We start from the raw sequence: 20,788 nt of genomic DNA, 5'->3' as shown, positions 1-20,788 counted from the left end.
TTTGGACTTGCTTTAGTTTATCTATAACGTGTGAGCACGCTGCCAAATGAAAACAAAGGGGAGCCCCACATGAAGTATGGAGGGGAAATAGGTCAGTGACCTAAAGTAGCACTGCAAAGTTGTTGTTGTTATTACTGGGGGAGTGGGGCATTGTTAAAACCTGACAACGAGCGTTGGTATTGTATTTGGGAGTGTTTGTTTATGCAATCTTGCGCTCTTAATTTCTGATAATGGCAAGCAGTCATACGGTGGTCCTAAAGGGGACTGCAAAGCTTACAAAATGAATGCAATAATATTTCATGAAACATATTTTGTGAAAAAAAGTGAAAACCAAAAGAAGTAATGAAACATATTTTGTGGGGAAAAAGAGAAACAAACTTTTGAGTATGTAAATATTTTGTGAAACAAACATGAAACATCTTTTAAAACTATATATATATAAAATGAAAAACAATTTCAAAAAATGAATAAAAAAACTTTTTTCTCTTCACAAAAAATGCAAATTCTCTTCTCATGTTTATTGCGTCTCTTAAAATGTTTGTTTCATGAAATATTTGTGTTTAAGTAAAACGCCCAAAAATGTGTGAAACCAAAAAGTTTAATGAAACACATTTTTTTCTCTTTTGAAAAAAAAAACTAAACTTTTTTACATAAATATTTTGTTAAACTTAAATATTTTTGACAAATGAACTTTTCATAAAACATGAAATGTACTGAAACCCAAATTTTGTGAAAGAAAATTAATGGAGCACAAAGAATAGTCTTTGAAATTGTTTTTATATCTAATGAAATTTTTTTTACATGTTTTACAATGTTTTTAAACTTTAGGAATTGTTTTTACTTCACAAAATGTGTATGTTCCATGAAATGTTTTGAGAAATATTTTAATGTTTAATTGAAATTTGTATGATAGTTTATTTTTCACAAAATATTTTTACATTAAATTAGGGTTGTTGTTTTTTTGCAATTCATGAAACATTATTACGGTCAATTTAATGCTTTGTTTTTTCTTTTTTTAAAATTATATTATTTATTGAAGTTCATTGAGTGTTTTTTCATTCTCTTTAATGTTTTTGCAGTTGACCTTCAGGGCTACCATACAAGTCTCGACATGCAGATGAACAAAGACGAAACATAAAAAAGGCCAAAAATATGAAAGCATTATGCATACCGTATTCAAAAACATTTTTCTGATTTTTTTCATGAGTTTATAGGAAGCTTAAGGAGGAAAACACGGCCTAACGGTTTAGTGTAATCCAGTTTTATTTTCGTTTGGTTATGAAACACTGGTAGATACTTGTGACAAAGGCTGTGGAGGATGAGCCTTTTAGTAGTGACCATGTGCTAGTAAGAGGTTCAGTTTCAACCAGGAATTTGGGAGTAAGAAAAAAAAAACCCTCAGAAAAACAGAGTAAAGTTTATTTTTTCCATGTGAAGCAATACGCCTCTGTTTGTTGATGTCTTAGTTGTTCCTATTAGAGTGAAATGGATGACGTGTCTATGGAGCAGCATATAGCAGGTGGTATTAGGCGTGTGGCCGGTGCGGTGCAAGATTGAGGGCGGGTTGCATCAGCATATGCATGAAGAAGAAGCAGGAGATCCCAGGCTTCAAATGTAAATAAATAACCACAAACAGTTGTGAGGTAGAGGTCACACACTGCTAGTGTTTTATTGGGCTGTTAAATACGTGCATTAGGCCAAACAGAAAATCTGACCATTAGTAATGGCATCAGACACGGGACAACCACCAACAGAAAAACAAATCCTCTCTTTCATGTAACATCAGCAAACACTTCTGCTTCATCAGTATTAAAAGACATTCTTTTCAAACATAGCAATACTTCTGAGGAATACATGTTGCAGTCAGGACTTAAACCTCATAAAAGCAAATAAAAAATGTTACAGGTCCATAAATGCCAAACACACAATCAGAAAAATACTCTCACGTTCCCTTTCAAAGGTTTCCTTTTTGCATTTTTAGTGATAAACTTTGTTAAGCCCTCATGGTACGTTTTTTTTAAAGTGAACACACTGGTTGATTGTAAATTTAACGCTATCATCTCAGTTATCTGGCAACCATATTAATCTGAATATATTTTAAGTTACCATACAGCATTAAAAAAAGTTAAAGCTCATTAATGATTATTTTTCAACAACTAAAAAACACACACTGTTTTCCGCTTTTGTGCTAACACATGTAATAAATCAAATTATTTTCATCTACTGATAAGACCCGTACAAACTTCAATTAAGAGAACAGGCTTTTATCAATTTAGGAGAATGAAATCACACTATCTTTCTATAAAACCAGTGCCGATAAAACACAACCCTTTCATTGTTTTAGTTAAAACTTGTGCACTAAAGATGGGAAAGACTGGCAGCTGGCTGTAAATGAAGGAGCATGTGGATTTGACTTTGATTTTCTAATTTCTTTAAAAAAACAAAATATCAAGATGCATTTGTCAAATCCTGCTCCAACATCAGGCTTGTTAAAGGCACTGGGCCTTAAATTATGATAGGCTTCTATTAGCAGTTTTACAGTATACAGACAACATGGAGCTTTAAATGGAATGCCTCTTCATAAAAATACTTAGAGTCAAAATAATAAACGCACGATTAGTAAAAATACTGGAATGAAGCGAAAAATGCATCTTGCATTAAACTGTGAATAGTCGCACTAAAGACAAGCTACCATCTGAGCTTCTAAGCAGATATCAGTCAAATACAAAGATGTTTTGCAGCAGCTCCAAATGAGTGCAGATGAGTCATGCCAGTGAGAAAAAAATATGCAGAAATAAAAAAGTCTTTGCTTGACTAAAGAGAGGGATTTTTGTTCATTTTCTACACACTTATTCTCAAGCACAAAATAAGACATTTGATGGGGACAAATTATTTTCTTACATAAACTCTAAAAAATACAATCAGGAGATCAAATATTCCTCAAACCTCTTATTTTTTTGGATACAACTATGAGCTGATACATTTCTAATCAGATACAGAACTTAACTTTCTGTAAATTGAGGTATACTGTTACATAGAGTAGAGTAAAGCCTGATCCATACTGAGGCATCAAATCAACGCCGTAGGTTCATGTGGCTCCACAGAAGCCCATATGTGTAGCCTAATGTACACCTCTTCAAAAATATAGCTGCATCTCCAAACAACACAGACCAGATGCCCCGTGATTGGTCAGCTGGGTAGCATCAGGGGACTTCCAGTCTCTGCTGGCTTGATTTTTACGTTCCTGTGCATGTTAACAAGGTAGGGCTGTCAGACTTCCTGTGTGAGCACCGGGTCTCACACACAGAGAATTCAGAGCAGTGGTTCTCAACTAGTGGGTCGGAACCCAAAAGTGGGTCGCAGTTTTTCCAGGGTCGCGAATGTGTGTCTGTAAAAAAATAACTTCAATCTGACTCTGTTTTATTGTGATAATGGGTAAATGTTTTATTAGACTGATTTATCTCCTTTTCTTGCAATAAAAAGCTGCTTTCAACAAAATAATGAAGTAATTTCTCATGATTTTCGCATCATAAATTCTGCTCCTCTAAGAGCTTAAGTGCAACATTTTTATTTACCAAACATGAGTTGATATTTTTTGGGAAATTTGTGTCGTGATTTTGTTTCCAAAGATATTGGTAGGTCCTGAGGCTGGACCACTGAGAACCACTGATTTAGAGGATCAAGGTCTCGCCTATTTTTTCTGCGTGCTGTGTGCTTTTATTGGCCAAAAAAGACAGGAAATGACAGACAGCTATATTCACCTTGATGAAGAAAATTTATGCCCATAATCAGTAAAATATACTTGCAATCTGTTTCTTGATGACTCTGATGAAGGAAACAAGCTAAATGTGTCCGTTTATTAAAGTTATTTGCTAAACTTCTAATATTTGTGAAGCTTTCTGTCTCCACACCAGTACAATATGTCACAGGAAAGATAAAAACAGCACAATTAAACTTCTGGTTTGTGCTTTTTAAAGCAAAAACCCACTCTTGCATTTTTTTTTTGAGAAACGCCAAAACTCCCCACTTGTTGGGAGGTTTATTGATGTAGAACTTTGGAAGAATGACAGAGCTTTGACAGCAGGCATAATGCTTGTGCCTTGTATGAAGGTTGACTTGCGCCGGAGCAGCAAATGCAGCAGCTGCAAAACACACTGCCAGTTGGAAACAGCTGGTTACTGCATAGAAAGAGTAAGAGCCGAGGAGTGCTGTGGCCAAACGACATCACACTACCAGTGCAGACAAAAAAATGGCGGACTCCTGGTGAGTTTATAAATTCAAATTTACTCAAAATGCAGATATCTAGTGAGTTCTTTGTTCAATATGCATATTACAGAGAAATGATGTAAAAATGGGCTAGAACTTTTGACCTAAACTCAAAGAGGATATTTAGAATAGCCGTCAAAACACCGGTGCAGAAATGTTCAGTAGGACGGTTTTACTTCTGCCAAATATTCACAAGGGAGTACCTCAAGGTTCGATCCTGTGCCAATACTGTCTCCTTCTCTTTATTTTCTGCCTTGGTCTAAACATTCACATTTCTTCGTCTCAGTTTTATACAGATGATATTGCAGATGACATCTGCACAAGCTTTTGTAAATCTTCAGCATGAATTTGTCTGATTGTGCAGGGCTCCTAGTGATATAACTAGCTAGAAATCACACTGCAGACTAGGTGGAGCATGGTGGTCCCAACAGTGTAGCTACGGCGTAGATTCAATGCTTAATTACAAACCAGGCTTAAGGATGGTCTACTGATATGAATGTTTGCAGACGCTGCGTTATTATAAGCTATGTTTTGTCTTCAGTGGATTACTAAGTGCTAATTTGGCTGCTTTTTTAAATGCCATATTTTGTATTGTATCTACATGTAACATTGATTAAGAGCTGTTTGCAATCTTGAGTTTAACAGTCTAATTCTTACAGACCGAGCACTGCTATACACAATTAGAAAACTTATGTGCAAAACGGGACTCTTCCCCTCCCCTAGAAAAATAGTAACCATCTTATAAACACAAAAGGACAACAAAAATATTTGTTTCTGCATCAAATACATGAATCTAGCAGGGGAAGAAAAATGTTCATATCCCCAAAATGATACACATGATTATTGTTCAACAGGCTGAGTTCAGTGCTAAATGTTCTTTAAAGCCTTAAACTTCTTTGGAATGGATAAAAGTTACTGAAATATTTAAGAGCATATTTTCTAAGCTAGCTTCTCAGGGGACTGTAAAGGATGATGGGAAATGTTCTGTGGACACATTCCTTCCCCTTAGGAGTTTGAAAAACATAATAGACATTACCAACTAGTGCTTTTCTATTTTTGTGTCTTTTTCCCTTTGGTTAAAGGAATGCTGGCATACACTTGTTAAGATTAGCTAAAATATAGCTATAATATTCATAGTTAGCAAAATTAGCCTGCTAACATACATTTTTTTTCTCCACACTCTCGCTTCCAGATTCGCCATTTGACTCATCTCAGTATTAGAAGCACAACTAGAGCTCTAGTTGTGGAGAAAAAATGCATAAACTAACCTTTACCACAGCGCTTGCACATAATAAAGAGCAATCAATTAAAATATAAATGCATAAATTAGCAATTAGCTAAATATAGTTAAACAACACAGTATAATTGTATTCTTCTGTGCTGACTCAATGCACGACCTTCAAGGAACTTTCTTCCACTTCTTTTGCAGTAATATACTACACCTTTGAACCACATCAGACAAGAACGGCTGTCTTCCTTTGGTGGTGCATGACGATTAAGACACAGGGCTGCGAGTAGTACACCCCATATTAACAGATTAATACATCCATATATAGTATAACGCAGCACAGTTGTGTGCAGTAAACACATTGGACCTCTGCATGTTAGAGCAACACTGTGGCATGAAAACGACAAGAAGGTGGAGATCACTTGCTACACCACTGCCAGTCAGCGATGGAATGAGACTGGAAGGACTGTTTTGGAGGAATCACACAGGGCGAGGACCTTTAGAAGCCCTCGAGAGAGATGGAGGCTCTCTGAGAGGCAGTCTACAAGGCAAAGAGGGTGTCTTCAGTCCGTTCAGCCTTCTTTTGGGAGCCTGCGGGGGCCCGGGCTGGCTGAGCGGGGTCAGTTCCAGGGGGAGATGGCAGAGTGTCAGCTGCCTTGGCTCGCTCCTCCAAGAACTTGTCAAAATCTGAAACAAACAAATTAAATCATCAGAGACATGGAGAGCTTAGGTTTGGAATCAGTAAGAGAGAAAACATTAATGCTGTAAAATTTAGAATATGAGGATGCTTTTTAACACTTAATGATCATTTGCACAGTTCTGAGTCACGGACCAACCTGATAAGTTGTTGTTTTATTACCTCAAGTTTGGTCTGTGTTTGAAAAGGAACATTTCTAAGCTTTCAAAAAAAATATCTAATTGGTCTGAATTAGAGATGCACAATACTGGATATCTGCTGATATCCAATATGACAATATTTTGAAACTTAGTTGGCACAGATGTTATAGAAAAGCATAGAAAAACACTACCAAAAGGCCATGTTTTGAGCTGTTTAGGATTATACCAAGCTTTCAAAGTGTGAAAGCAAAAAACATCTTAATTCTTTAGCTTCATTTTTGTCCTGAAAGTAGTGAAATATTCAGGTTAAAAATAAACTCATGGAGAAACAGCAGCAAGCAGGAATAAAAGGCCCCAGTCTGATATGGTCCAATTCCACGAAGCTGTCCAGTTTGGTTCAGTACATTTTTGTCATGGTTTAGCTCATTTAACTCTGATCTTGCTCATGTTTCCTCAGCTGATGTTGGAAGTTGGTCAATTTTAAGAGATCTCATTAGAGCTGGTTGTTTGGCTCCCAAATGGCTCTTCATTTGGTACCGGTTTGGCTTTTTTAATGTGGATTAACTAAGAACAAAGTACAGCAGCTGGTTCAATCAAAAAAGTGCACTGCTTCCTACAGTTCAGTCATATCAATTTCAGTTCATGTTCTGAATGCTTCATGAGAGAACAGACAGCAGCCTGGACCAAACATAGGAGTGCCGTACCTGCTGGCTTCAGTCCAGATGAGATATGTCATCAAGCACGCTTAAATGTCAAGCATGAGGGTTTTCTGTCACATTATATTCTTGAGATGTTTTGAAAGTGAAATGCTGTGATGATGTTACACTGTCCACTAGTCTGTCTCATTATGGATTGTCACATACTGTACTGAGCCAAGCCTGACCGCTTGTTAAAAACAATCATTTTCTAACTCGCTCCTCCTGACTTTACACAGAGGCTTTGAATCCATGTCTACTGCTGTTTCTCCACAAGCCTGAAATGTGCCACTACTTTCTGGACTCAATAGTAGCTCAAGATTTGTTTTTTCTCTTTCATTTTCAGTTTGAAGGGTCAGTAAATCTGTAGAGATCCTCTATGTGGGAATCACTTTCTGTCCCTGATCTGGAGTTCTCACTTTGACTTTATTTGAATCTATAAACAGCTGAGAGTGTCTTGTAGCATGTAGGGTGTGATGGTGATGGCTTCACTTGAGGTCATGAGGGCACATGCCTCAGAATTTTATACTGGTATATTTGTTGCATAAGTGGTCAGCGGTAAACCAGTATTGATATCGTCACCGGTAAAATTTCCGCCATGACATGGATTTTTGCAACACTGTCATCACTGGTTTAAATGTATAGGTTGTGTTGTGGTCATAGACTGTAAAAAGAATTGGACAAAGCCTGGGTGATGTCAGCCGTCTGCTTACAATAGGTGGACTCAAACAGCTTTTGAAGTAGATCCGCCGCGGCTTCCATATTAAAATCGCTGTCCCAACAGAACTTTGGACCAACATCACAGCCTGCCCACTAACTGGACTTCCTGTCAGCTAGCTAGCTAGCTAGCAGTCTGGTTGACAGAAAGCTAGCTTCTGCCTTTCAAGCAATCTGTCAATCAAATGAGACGTGCCAATCAATGCGCAGTGAGGTTTTACCTCAATATAATCGAAACGATTGAGGTACAAAAAATTCAGCCCCCGTACAGTGAAAGTACATGAAGACATTAGCTAATGAGACAAGGTTGTTTTTTTAAACCAGGCTGTAAACCAGTTTATTTCTAGTGTAAAAAACGGCTTTTTAACGTGTTGTGAACAGGACTTCCAGTGTTCCTGCAGCCAGCTTCAAGTAGACACTCGCAGTATTGCAATTTTTTGCAATTCCACATTTGCTTCATTTTTCAAGACTGGAGGTTGTCGCTTGGTTGTGGCGCACTCATGAGGCTTGGATGATGCCACCAATGTGAGCTGGGCTCGAGACGGTTTCTCTTTGGCTCAGTGCTGCAGCGACTCATTTTACAAATACTTAAACAACTGTTTAGTTGTTGCAAAAGCAAAGTTAAATCAATGATAAACAAGATACCGCTGACAAATCCTTTACAATAAAAATCTGTAGTTGTTGAGTGAAACTTATAAAATCATCTTTCTTACACTCAGACCTGACTTTAGCATGCCATCACAGGTTTGTTTTAGGGAGAGAAGGGGGTTGTGACCTCCAAATATGCATTAGCTCTTTTGATTTTGTAATACCATGATATACTACGGGTACCGTGAAGGGCAAAAAAGGCCTTGGTTGCATCAGTATATCAGATTTTGCCCATTTTTTTTAGATGAAAAGGGGACTTAAAGTGTGTCTTGTACATAAAATATCACAACATAAATAATCTGTAATGAAAGCTTACCTGCACTGGTTACCCCTTCCTCTGAAGTATCCCCTTTCTATAAAGAAGAAACATTCATAAGAATAAATAGACAAACTGGTAGAATCTATCATGAATGGAGCTTTCCTTCTTTTAAAATAACCTTGGTGTGTATTCAGCTGCACAATGAGCTGTTGTATACCATCATCTTACAAGTTAAATTCCAGCAAAATGAGAAAATCCACACACATCAAGAGTCTGAAATCATGCAGCATCCAACATCTCTGCAGGTAAAGACAGCAAGGAATCATCTTGAGCCAGACTCCACAACCTTTCCATGCATTTGTTAAGAAATTTTAGCGATGCATTTGTAAGTCAAACCACACAGTCAACTGTTCTAAGTCAGTCATTGGTGGAAATTAGTTAAAAGTGAATGAAAGGATGTGATGTGAGAGTAAACTAAAGTAGAAAGTCTTCAGTTGTTTGAGGTGGGTAAATGAAAAGTACTGCTAAAGAAATACAAAAAAGGAGGGTGAAAGAGAGAGAGAAAGAAGAGAGAAAGATATAAATCAAGGTAAAGCGGTCTCACCACGTCAGCACAGAGCCACTCCTCTATGTCATCCATAACAGAGGACTGCGATACGGGGATCTATGGAGCAAAGCCATGGGGTAGAACCAAAGCCACACAACACAAAGGCACCCAACCCCGACAACAAAACAAAAAAATTGTAAAATAAACACCAAATGCACACACAAAAAAAAAACAAGAATAGAAATCACCAAAGGCTCAGAAAGGGAGATGATGAACAAATCAAAGTGAGAATAAAATGAAAGTGGCTCAAAAGTCACACTTAACCGCTCTCAAGTCTGTGCTTTCACAGGAGAACAGGAGCTTCAGGTTGGGTGTTCTAATTAAATCTTTAGTGCTGACATGGCTTAACAGCTGCCAAATGATGTGACACAGCAGCATTAATTAATCCACATCATTAGTTAATTAACAAATCACTTGAATGTGATTAAGTAATTGACTGAGAGAAGCTGAAAGCACAGGGACCATCGAGAGGCAGTGTTATCCCACCATGGCACACAGACGGTTGTCAAAAAATTCAATACTTTGATACCTGTCAATACGACATGTTTAAAACACTACAAATCCAATCAATTCTACTGATCGATAGTGTCATGGAAGTACCAGTGCTCTCCAAGTGCTGGTAGCCTGCACACCCCATGTACTCATAGCATTCACTGACTGACAGGTGACTGTCATCTTGAGTCAATCATTAAATAAGATAGAGTAGCTAAAGTTAATAATGAAGATTTTGTTGCCCTTCACTGCCCAAACACACTGTAAATACATGAAACCATGCATCTATTGTAGACTTTCATCCTGGCGGCGGAGTAAGGAGAACGATTCCCTTCTACTGCAGACCATCCGGTAAATCACAGAAGCTAATTCTAGCTCAGACTTCTCAGATTTTATCTAGCTATCTAAGCAGTGTGCAGTTTAAGCAGGGTTAGGTATTGTTTTGGTTTGTCCAATACTGGTGCTAAATCGGTATTACTAAATTGGTGCTGGTGCTTAACAATGCCTGTATCTTCACTTTCAAATGGGGAAAAATAACTCCACAGACCCCATCCTGGGCTTCTACAGCAGGAATGCTAAGTGTCAAAGCGTTAAAGTAGGGCGTGGTGTCTGCCTTAAGATATCCCCACAAGTTGGTGGTACGATTTTCATCTTATTTCTACCAAAACTAAAGCATAGACTCTGTAGGAAATGTACAGATCTGAATGCTTAAGGGCAAGAATGGACAGTTTTCTAAGCACAGCAGGCAGAGACAGTCTAGCATCTTTGCCTCAGACATTTAGTGAGTGGTACCGAAAAGAAAAAACAAAAATAAATCTGAGTTATAATTCCATTTGGTAGGTACAGGATGTGTTGGTTCCAGTGCCATACTAGTATTGCTTTTGGTACCCAGGTATCAGGTGATGTAAAAATTAGTTGTTTTGAGGAGACAGAGAATTACAATGCATGGTGCTGTAGCACCACATGGTAGCTGCTACTGTCATAACCCTTTCCTGCCCTGCAGCCCTCTGCACTGGTCATGTGACCAAAAGCTACGAATAGAGATGAGCAGTGAAATGCAGCACCGACATGGCGCAGGTATCAACTTGTCCAATATCTTTGGGGCCTAATCAGAACACAGATTTCAGTGCTTCGTTTTGGTGCCTCACCACCCCAACGTGACCCCCACCACTCCGAATGAAAGCATTTTGAAATGTATATTATGTTTGTGCACTTGTTATACTTAAACATCTTTTATTTGTTTTGCTGTCCTGAATAATGGCTCTGTTCTGCTCATGTGCTCCTAATGAGGAAGAATTTCATCTTTGACACACTGACATATTTCCTTCTATTTGTCTCGAGTGTTTGTCTCGGGTATATAAATTTTGGCTGTGCCTCTCACTTCCTTCCTTTTTAAAATCTCTTTTGTTATGGCTCCTTTAAAACTACTTCTCTGTAACGATTACTGAGATAGCTTTTATTCTTAACAGTTAAAAATACTGAATTCACAATGCCAGCCTGTGGCTCCTTTCCTGCATGCCCTTCCCCACTTTCTCTCATGCTCTCTCTTCAATTTCCAGCTCTGTCTACCACCCTTTAAATAAATAAATCAAATGCATAAAAGCCCACAATATATCCTAAAAAGAGAAAGAAAAGTTCAGAGGATGATGCATTTAACCCAAATCTGAAATGAGCTAAAGTTGGAACAGCTATGGTAAGTAATATTTATGTCTCTTACAAACATACAGAGCAGAGAATATTACCAATGTATTTGTGCAATATAGACAACGTGCAGGCGTTAGCATGCAATAGGTGAAATTTCTGATTATCATGTGTATATTTTTGTCACTACGGTATTGTAGCAGGTATCAGTATTGTTTCATTTTTACTGATATGGCACTTAAGTTTAAAATTATGTTATTTTGACAACCCAAACTTACACAGAAACATACATGAACACCTTATAGGCTGCAATGTGCAACATTGCAAAGCATGCAGTGACAGTGATGGAAGCAGATTCCCTGATGCACTGAGTCTGTGTTCATATTGGTGTGGAAACTAAAGTGAGAGAAGCTAAGGTAATGCTTATTTACTTTCATCAGAAACTGAGGAACACAAGATTAACTTCAGTGATTTTTCGGTCAAACATCAGAACTTTAACTGTCCACATTTCACTTGAATTTGATTGGCAAAAAAGATCTGGGACCGCTTGAAAACTATGATGGTGTGATTTTTCCTTATATAATAACTGACTCAATAAAGGAGCTTTTCAAATCAAAGACCAAGGCAGTGGAGCAGTAAAAGTCATTCATAGTAACAAAAAATGCACATGCAACTGTGTGTACAGAGGAAAAAAAGGTGCAGAAAAGGGTGCAGAAAGTTTGCAGTAACATCTCTGCCTCTATCATGAATAACAGCTGATAAAAGTCAAAAAATAACTTTTATATTCAGATATTTCCAGCTGTGAAATTTCACATAATATAGTTACAAAAACATTTGATTAAGGTTAGTTTGCTAATCTAGTTCTTGTTAGTGTGAGATTGGACTTTTTGTTAATTTCTCTAGTGTGTTATGGTGATAAATACTTTCTGAAACACAGCAAACCACTTTGCCAACCGTTGTTACTTTAGTAGTTGCTGTGTAGCAGAAGTATACGTACTTCTCTGCAGTTTTAGTACTGAGTGACGGTTAAGCAGTGAAATGAGCTGATGGAAGTTCCTGGAGACCAATTAGACTCATTTTCCCATCAATGAAAATGTGTCATAAAAGTGGGAAGTATCAGTCATGGGTAGCATTAAGAATCTATGTTAATAGAGTTCGATAAACAACAGGTGGGCAATATGAATAAATGGCTTTCTCTATTCCATGTATTACATGAAACATATCAGTATTAAAACTTATTCAGGCAGTTGTAGGGGGAAGTACAAAAGTGGCAGTAGGGTGTTGTTTTTGGAGGACAAACTTTCTTTGAGGGTTCATATATTTTTGTGATAAACATAAGGCAAAAAATGTTTCCTTACAGATTTGTCACTCTCAACATTCACCCATATTTTTCCTTTTTCCTTTAGAACCTAAGACTGGGTTTTAGCAACTGGAGGTCAAGGCAGGGCCCCTCCTGTCTCAAGTGAGGAATAAGTCTATTTGAATGAATCTAAATAAATTCAAGCATGTAGAAAAACTGACAAAAACGTTCCATAAGGGATTCCAGCTTGAGCTGCTAGATGAAACATGAAAAACAGAAATATTTCTTTAAAAATCTTTGATTATAGATACAGTACTGTGCAAAACTTTAAGGCATAAAAAACTGAGGCTGAAGTAAGGTGTAGATGTTGCAAGAAACATAGCCTGAGGGAACCATCAGGCAGAGAGGAGGCACTATAATTATCAATGTTGATTAACCCAATTTTTAACCTTTGTGTCTCTACAGGACTTTTTGTCGCAAAGAGTTTGTAAAACATTAAACCTGTGGTGCACAGTCAAGCTCTAAACATCCTTATTTTCAGGACAACATGGGCTTTGAGAATATGTGTTGCAGCAATGTCACTTGAATGTTTATAAAGTTACTGAACTGTAAAGGCAATGAAAAATGTAACGGAAACTCAACATTAAACATTAAACATTAATGACTATGGGCTGTTTTTGCACTAACTTGTTTTCCCATATTGTTTGGACTAAAGAATTAAGAAATAATAATTCTGCAACAAAAAGTCTTTAAAATAGTCACATTTTTACAAAAAATCCTTGCAATTTTGCAAATTTGAGTCATAATTTAAAATGCATTGACTCCATATCATGAGTCATTCAGGCTGTCTTCTTCAGTTTCTAAGTCTGTGCACATGCACTGTTCAGCAAAGCACGACGTGATGACGTAGAAGCCTCCCATTGGTTGTTACGGCCCATTCGCAATGCATTCTGGGATATAAAGAGACAATATGGCGACAGGCGAAACGGCTGACTGCAGGAAAGGTTGAAAAATTGATTATAAATAGATAGAAATACATCCAATATTGGAGTTACTGGTGTGGATTTAATCTTTAAAGAACCAGGGAAGTCAGCTAAGTTCCAGGCTTCCTTGAAAACATTCTGTAAAGCTATGAAGTGAAAGGCAACAATCGAACAGCACAACAGAGGGCTTTCAAAGGAAAAAACAAGCAAGTGAAAAGTTATTCAACTCTGAATAACACACCTGTTCTTGTCGTATATGACAACTCTGTCCTGAGTTTAAAAAAAAGTATGCGATATAAAATTAATCATAATTTTGACTCAATAACACATAAGTAGAAAATATTAACAAGTCACTAAAAATGGCCTATAAGTCTCTTATAAGTACTTCTTAAAATGTAAATTATGATTTCTATGAACTCTTGTAAAGTGTTTGAAACTCTGACAAGCCTTATTTTTGCCATTTGGTCTTACAAGTGGCTTATTAGCTACTTACTATGCTTATTACAAATACCTTATTCTAGTGTTACCCTGTAAAGCCCAGAAAACTATTGGACTGGCAACCTCAACAGAGACAGTATAGAAAATTAAGCAGCTGTACACAAATCTCTATAACTTGAGGTTTAGTCATATTGCCCAACCCTTAAGTACAACGTGTACTTAACATGGAGTTTGATGTTCATAAAAGGGAAAACATTGCTTATTTTTGTGTGTTTTAGCATCCAGGACAAAGCAGTGAGATGGGTCTGAATATGAGAAGCAGTTCATGAGGTTTATGGATGATGCCGCTGGAGGTGGAGAGCAAGGAGTGATGGAGGACATGAGGGGAGGGAGGGGAGGGAGAGGAGGAGGACACACTGAGGATGGAGTCCTCACCATTCCTTGGGTAATAAGCCAGCTGTCTATGGGCAGCTCCTGATCTGCTGGGTTATCATCCCCTTTTACCCTCAGCTGAATCAACAACAGAACAACACCTTACACAAGAGAAGAAAGGTAGCAGGCCCCCAACACAGCATAGCACACAGTGCAGAGAGAGAGAGACAGAGGAGAAGTCAAATATGCAAGAGACGATTGCCATTTAAAAAAGGGGGAGGAGAACGAAAGAAAACGAAGAAGAAGGTTCATTCCATAAAGATGAAAATGAGGAAATAAAAGGAGAAAAGACTCCCTCATGTGAACTCTCAGAGACATAGGAGGCTCAACTTAAAAAAGGGATGGAATGAGTTATCAGCTGTGTCTGTGATTGTGTCTGCATGTGTGTGTGGCAGCTAATCTGTGTACATAGTGATAACCATGCAAATATACTGTACTGTGTGCTTCGATGGAGAACAGAAAAAGTGCCAATATGTGATCTGAATATATATAAATCCATGGTTTTATAACCTCTATAACTTTGTGAGAACATACTTTCATGCGTGCCTCACTCTATACCAGTATTTCACTTTAGCTATTCAATAAAAGCAATAGTCGACATACAAGCTACTCATTTTTGATCAAAGTTCAAGTCTTGCTGCACACAGGAGAAATGTTACTATAGGACATACATTATTACACATCATCACATGCAGGGAGTGACCAAGGGCCGAGGACAGATGGGTGCAGGAGGGGTCGTCAGCCATGTACATATAACACAGCACCCAACTCCAAAGAAAGCTACAGGCATTTTTGAACTCACCCCTCCTGCATTCTGTTGTCTCACATCCAAAGCAGAGGCCAGGCCGCCCAGAGCCTGAGGGTCTTCATATGTTACACTGTGGACACAACAAAAACAGATTACATTAATGAAAAGTCAAGTTAAAGCACCAAAAAAAGGGCAAAACTTAAAGCAAGGAGAAGCAAGACTACAAATGTGACAAATAACAAAAATCAAAAGATGCAATTCACCCATTCAACGAGACTATAACATGTTATTCTAAGGCATGTGGGAGACTCCATGGTCAAGTGGAGGAAAGTGTGATGAGAAAAACGGGGCTTTTTGTCTATCAGACATGTTTGGCTAACACCGAAATATGTACATCATAAACACACCATCCCCACTGTAAAGCACAGTGGTAGAGAGTAAAAGAGGGCAATCTTATGTGGTTTGCAAGAGAAGATTTATTTTACAGCAAGACAATGACCCAAAGCATACAAAGAAAGATACACAACATGGTTTACAGATAACAAGAGGGACGTTGTGGAGTGGCAAAGTCAAAGCCCAGACCTCAATCCAATAGAGAATATGTGGCTGGACTTGAAAAGGGTTGGGATCCCTGTGCAACCTGACAGAGACTGAGCATAGCAGAGTAAAATTGCAGGGTCCAGATGTCTAACCACATAGACTCAGTGCTGTGATTAAAGGTGCATCTACTAATACTGACTTGAAGGGTGTCATAAGACATCTATTGAGCAGATGCTTCTTCCACATAGACAACAAGATTTGTTGACATATAGAGGGTGGTGAAGCCAGTTAAGATGTTATGAGACAATGAAGAACCATGTGGACTGACAGTGTACAGTTAAATTACCAGATCATAAAAAATATAAATCAACTCGTATCTACAGACCTTTGCTCACAAACTGTTGGTATGTGGAGTATGTGTATTCAGCTGTTGCCATGATGTCTATAGGGCCTAGCTAAAAATCAGTGAAGGTTTATTTATGATTATTATTTAGGGATAGATACAACATACATAGACAAACTGGGAACAGCCATTCCATTAAAGTGTTTTTTTAGAGAATGCTAATTTGCAAGATCTACTCCTTAAAGGGCTTTTATGAAAATAAAAGGTTAAAACTAAAAGTTTAAAGGAGAAAAAAGTGAAGTGGGTACATGCTGGTTGAGATAAGGTTTCAAACTTATCAAGCCAACCTGAATAAACCTGAGGTTAGCTTGAGTTAGATGATGTAAAGCTGATAAACATGAAACAACAATGACACAGATAGCAACAGAACCTAGCATTACCTTTCAATCTGTTGATTAATAACAGATTGCTTTTAATTTTCTCTCTTCAGTTTTTCTTGGATTTAACCATTTAACTGTCTTCTTTTAGCTGAAGGCTGCTGTGTGAACTATAGACATAAATAGTGACCTGCTGTCACTGTGCTAAAAGCAGGCAACCAGAGGGCTCTGTAGTCATAAGAAAGATGCCATCTCCCTATGAAAAGTGGTTAAACTATTAGATCAACTTCGAAACTGCTGTTTTAATGTGTAAAAACTACATAATGTGGCTTCAATGACAGAAAAGAGGCTTTAAATGAGTTTTCATAAGATTTGTTTCTATCTTAGCTTTGGATGAGGAAGACTGAGAGAGTGTCCCTTGATCATTAAGCAAATGCAATACTGAAGGACTTTAGGAGAGAAAAAAATGCATTTTGCAGTAAAAGTTGTCTAAAATATGATGAATTAAAGAAAAGAAGATAAAAGTGCACTTTATATTTTCCTCTTTAACCAGACTAAAGTCTGTACCCTGGAGCTATTCTAAAGCCTTTCAGGAAATGTAGAAGGAAATTAGACTCAGAACAAGGAGAAGTAGGTAAGGCCACAATGATGGGCAATAGGTATCTCAAAAAGAGTAAAAATCTTTATTTAAAACAAAATAACATGTGTGCAATAAACATAAAGTAAAAGATGTAATAAAAGTGCCTGTGGTTGGGTTTAATATGAAACATTATAGATGGTTATGAATACATATTAAAATTAAATAAAGTATACCTGGGCTAAAGTCAAATAATATTACAACCTACTTTTTACGTTGTTCTGCCAGAGAGCTGCTCCTGGTCTGGGCAAACATGTCAAAGTCGTCCTGCTTGGGGCCTGGTAAAGAGGTCAAGGTGCCGCTCATGTTGTCTGATGCTACATCTGCACAGGGACAAGGATAAAGGGTTAAGGAGAGAAATTTAAAGAAAGTGAAACCGCCTCTATATTGAGATGAACATCAAGAGAAATACTTGTAAACCAGAAAAAAACTAAACAGAGACTTTCCAGAGACCAGCTGCTGAGTTGTGATAGTAGAGACGAGTTTCTAGTAGTAAACGGTCATGCTGGGCTTACTGAATTCAATTAAAAAACTTTATTTGTCCGTAGGGGGGCATTTCAAGGCAATTAACTCTACCCTGCCTTTGCTGCAGGTCTGCAAGGACTGGTGGAAAGTGCATGTGTGAGATATCTTCATACCAAGACCAGCTAGTGCAGAAGACAGCGAGGCAGGAGTGGGGTCCCGGGCCGGGGAGGCAGTGGCCCCAGTTGGAGACTGTGGTGGAGGGCTGGAGACGATCCGGGGCGTGACCACTGCTGGTGAGCCTGGACCCAGGTCTATCAGGTTGTCCTCTGTGGCTTCATTCAACATCTAAAAGGGCAAGAGAGGGACATGCGAGGGTTAAGGGACATTTTCTTCTTCATTCATTAATCTTGAAACACAACCAGAACACATACTTTGTTTTGTTTCACATTAACCTTATTTGCTGCCTGTAGTTTTGTAGGTTCTCTAGACAATAGTCTCTTAATGCCTTCTGCAGCTTTTGGTTGAAATTATGAATGATGAACTGAGGTTTTTCAAAGCTTTAGTGCTTTTTCAAAACTGTCAATCATGATATAAATCTAAGATTGCATTGTTTTAAACCATGTGGAATTGAAAAATGTATCCTAATATACTCTCTTGTTTGATAATAAAGCATAAAATAACATCAAAATGTAATTTTTGAGGTTAAGATGAATGAAAAAGGATCAGCAAGCAAATAATGACCACAGCAGCAGTTTTCTCTTAAAAATATCGAAGTTGGATTAAAGCGTTTGAACTTTGTATAGGAAGAGAACAGATTTAGCTTCTAAAATCTACAGGATTGACTATTTACACTATTTGGGGTTATACTGAGGGTCAAACAAACAGTAAGTGAGACAGACAACAAGAAGGAGGGGAGGGAGGGTAGGCTAGTTACTACTTTACAAAATGCTACTGGTGCTGACACTTAAAATAGGTTTACTATGGGGTGTATGGCATTATACTTGCCTCCGCCAGCTAGCCACATCACAAAACAAAAAGTACACAGAAACATCAACAGAATGCAAAAAAAAAAAGATATAATGCTAGCTGTACTGAGAGCGTGCATTTCAAATTCATGCTGCAGTTAAGTGTGATCGATATGTAACACAGTAAACATAAGTCATTAATTCAAAACAGCAAAATAATCAGCTATTATTTGAAATGGTTTTGTGTTTGAAATACGTTTCAAAGCAAGCTCAGTGTTACACAATCTGCCACAGGCGATACAAATGTAGATGTGTTAAAACATGAAAAGGCTCAAAATGTTCTGAAACATGCAAAACAGCCGAGAACAAGTGATCCTAAGAGCGGTTTTTGAGTGATTGATACTCACCCCATTGTTCTGCGCAGATCTACCCAACCTGTACCTCTCATACCTGCGAGCAGCAAAGAAACCTTTGAATGTTTTACAACAAGCTTTGAGAGCTTCAAATGCACATGCACTTTTCATCTTCAGACACCTCATAAAAGAGACACTTTGCCAGTTTGAAACAGCAGAGTTTAAAGAGAACAAGTTGTGCTCATCATACAAAATGTGCAACTTTGTGGTGTTTTAAGTCATATTTTGTTAAAAATTAAGTCACTTTTAATGCTTCAGTGTTAGAACTATGGATCAATAAAGTTTAATTAAGCAGCAGGTATTCCTTTTAAAAATGTCCACCAAAACCTCAAGTTAAGCAGTTTAGCCCTACCAAACTTACATTCAGATAACACAATTGTGCCTTTTTCTAACAATCTGTCTGTGTAACAACAAGCATATCTTGTCAGCTCTTGGTTGATTTTTGGTTTTTATCAGTCATACCTCTCATAGCGGAGGAAGATGTTGTTGAGGTCATCATTGACGTGCAGCAGCTCCTCTGTCACTTCCTCGTTGGAGACGCGTGAAATCAGCTCAACGACTCTCTGCTGCATGGCTCTGCATGTTCTGTTCAGCTCCTTTAAAAAGCAACACAGTGACAAAGCGATTTATTAACAAAAGTTAACTGAGTCTGTGTGGATAGGTCTCAATCAGGCTTGCATATCTGGACACTAAAATTTCACTTCATTCTTCTTTGCAAAACTGTTCAAGCTCTGGCAGGTTGCACAGGGATCATGCATGAACAGCCCTTTTCAAGTCCAGCCACAAGTTCTCTATTGGATTGAGGTCTGGGCTTTGACTCGGCCACTCAAAAACATTCACCTTTCTATCTTTAAACCATATCTCTGAATGCTCAAGTCATTGTTTTGGTAGAAAATAAATATTCTTCCAAGCCGTAGTTCTCCTGCAAACTGATCATACTGTCCTCTAGGATTTTCCGATATTTTGCAGCATTCCCAAGCATCCCCACAGCATGAGGCTGCCACCACCGTGCTTCACACTGGGGATGATGTGTTCGTGGTGATATGCAATGTTTGGTATCTTGACCAAAAAGCAACATTTTAGTCTCATCAGACCAAAGAACGTTTTTCCGCTTGACCATGAAGTCTCTCGCATGCCTTTCGATAAACTCTAGTCCAGATTAATCTGAGTTTTCTTCAACAGTGGTTTTCTCTTTACCACTCTCCTTTAAAGCTTTGACTGGTGAAGAACCCAGCCTACAGTTGTTGTCTGCAGAGTCTCTCCCATCTCCTTCATGCACGCTCACTCAGTTAGAGGTGCTTGATCTAGGCAGATTTACGCATCTGCCATATTCCCTCCATTTCTTGATGATGGATTTAACTGAACTCCAGGGGTTTTTCAGTGCTTTGGAATTTTTTTGTACTTTTGCACTTTTCAGTAACCTTTTCTCTGACTGCTTGGAGTGTTCTCTTGTCGTCATGGTGTAATGGTAGCCAGGATTACTAAATTACAAGTGACTAGAATTTCCAGACACAGGTATCTTTACACTAAAACCACTTGAGACACTTTTACTGCACCAGACAATCCCCCTTTCAAGAACAGTGAGACTACCAGCACAGTTTGGTTGGACTTTGTTGAATTAGGTCAGTCACATTTAAGGGGTTGAATATCTATGCAATCACTTATTTTACATTTTATAACTTCTATTGAATTAGCAAAAATTTTGATCTTATTAAGTACCTATTCAAGGACTTCAACCAAAGCCAACAGTTCTTGAT

At 38.0% G+C, this 20,788-nt stretch overlaps 1 protein-coding gene across 4 annotated transcripts in view; it reads right to left on the bottom strand.

The window, feature by feature from the left end:
• Nucleotides 1–1,644: 1,644 nt before the first annotated feature.
• LOC121529027 (TOM1-like protein 2) overlaps nt 1,645–20,788 on the bottom strand; it is a 32,617-nt gene continuing 13,473 nt past the window's right edge. Inside the window, exons 8-16 of one of the 4 annotated variants that reach the window (XM_041816680.1) lie at nt 19,494–19,627; nt 19,026–19,068; nt 17,827–17,998; nt 17,397–17,511; nt 15,346–15,421; nt 14,547–14,621; nt 9,255–9,314; nt 8,708–8,744; nt 1,645–6,181 (exon numbers count right to left, since the gene is read on the bottom strand). In XM_041816680.1, the coding sequence (XP_041672614.1) occupies nt 6,036–6,181; nt 8,708–8,744; nt 9,255–9,314; nt 14,547–14,621; nt 15,346–15,421; nt 17,397–17,511; nt 17,827–17,998; nt 19,026–19,068; nt 19,494–19,627 (858 nt within the window). In that variant the 3' untranslated portion in view covers nt 1,645–6,035. Of the gene's footprint in view, nt 6,182–8,707; nt 8,745–9,254; nt 9,315–14,546; nt 14,645–15,345; nt 15,422–17,396; nt 17,512–17,826; nt 17,999–19,025; nt 19,069–19,493; nt 19,628–20,788 lie in introns of those variants that run through there. The other 3 variants (XM_041816681.1, XM_041816682.1, XM_041816683.1) reach the window with 3 other exon arrangements.

Source organism: Cheilinus undulatus, linkage group 21, assembly GCF_018320785.1.
Source record: "Cheilinus undulatus linkage group 21, ASM1832078v1, whole genome shotgun sequence".
Taxonomy (NCBI): Eukaryota; Metazoa; Chordata; class Actinopteri; order Labriformes; family Labridae; genus Cheilinus; species Cheilinus undulatus.
Note: the sequence above shows the minus strand (reverse complement) of the source record. Positions and strands in the feature narration are given on the sequence as shown.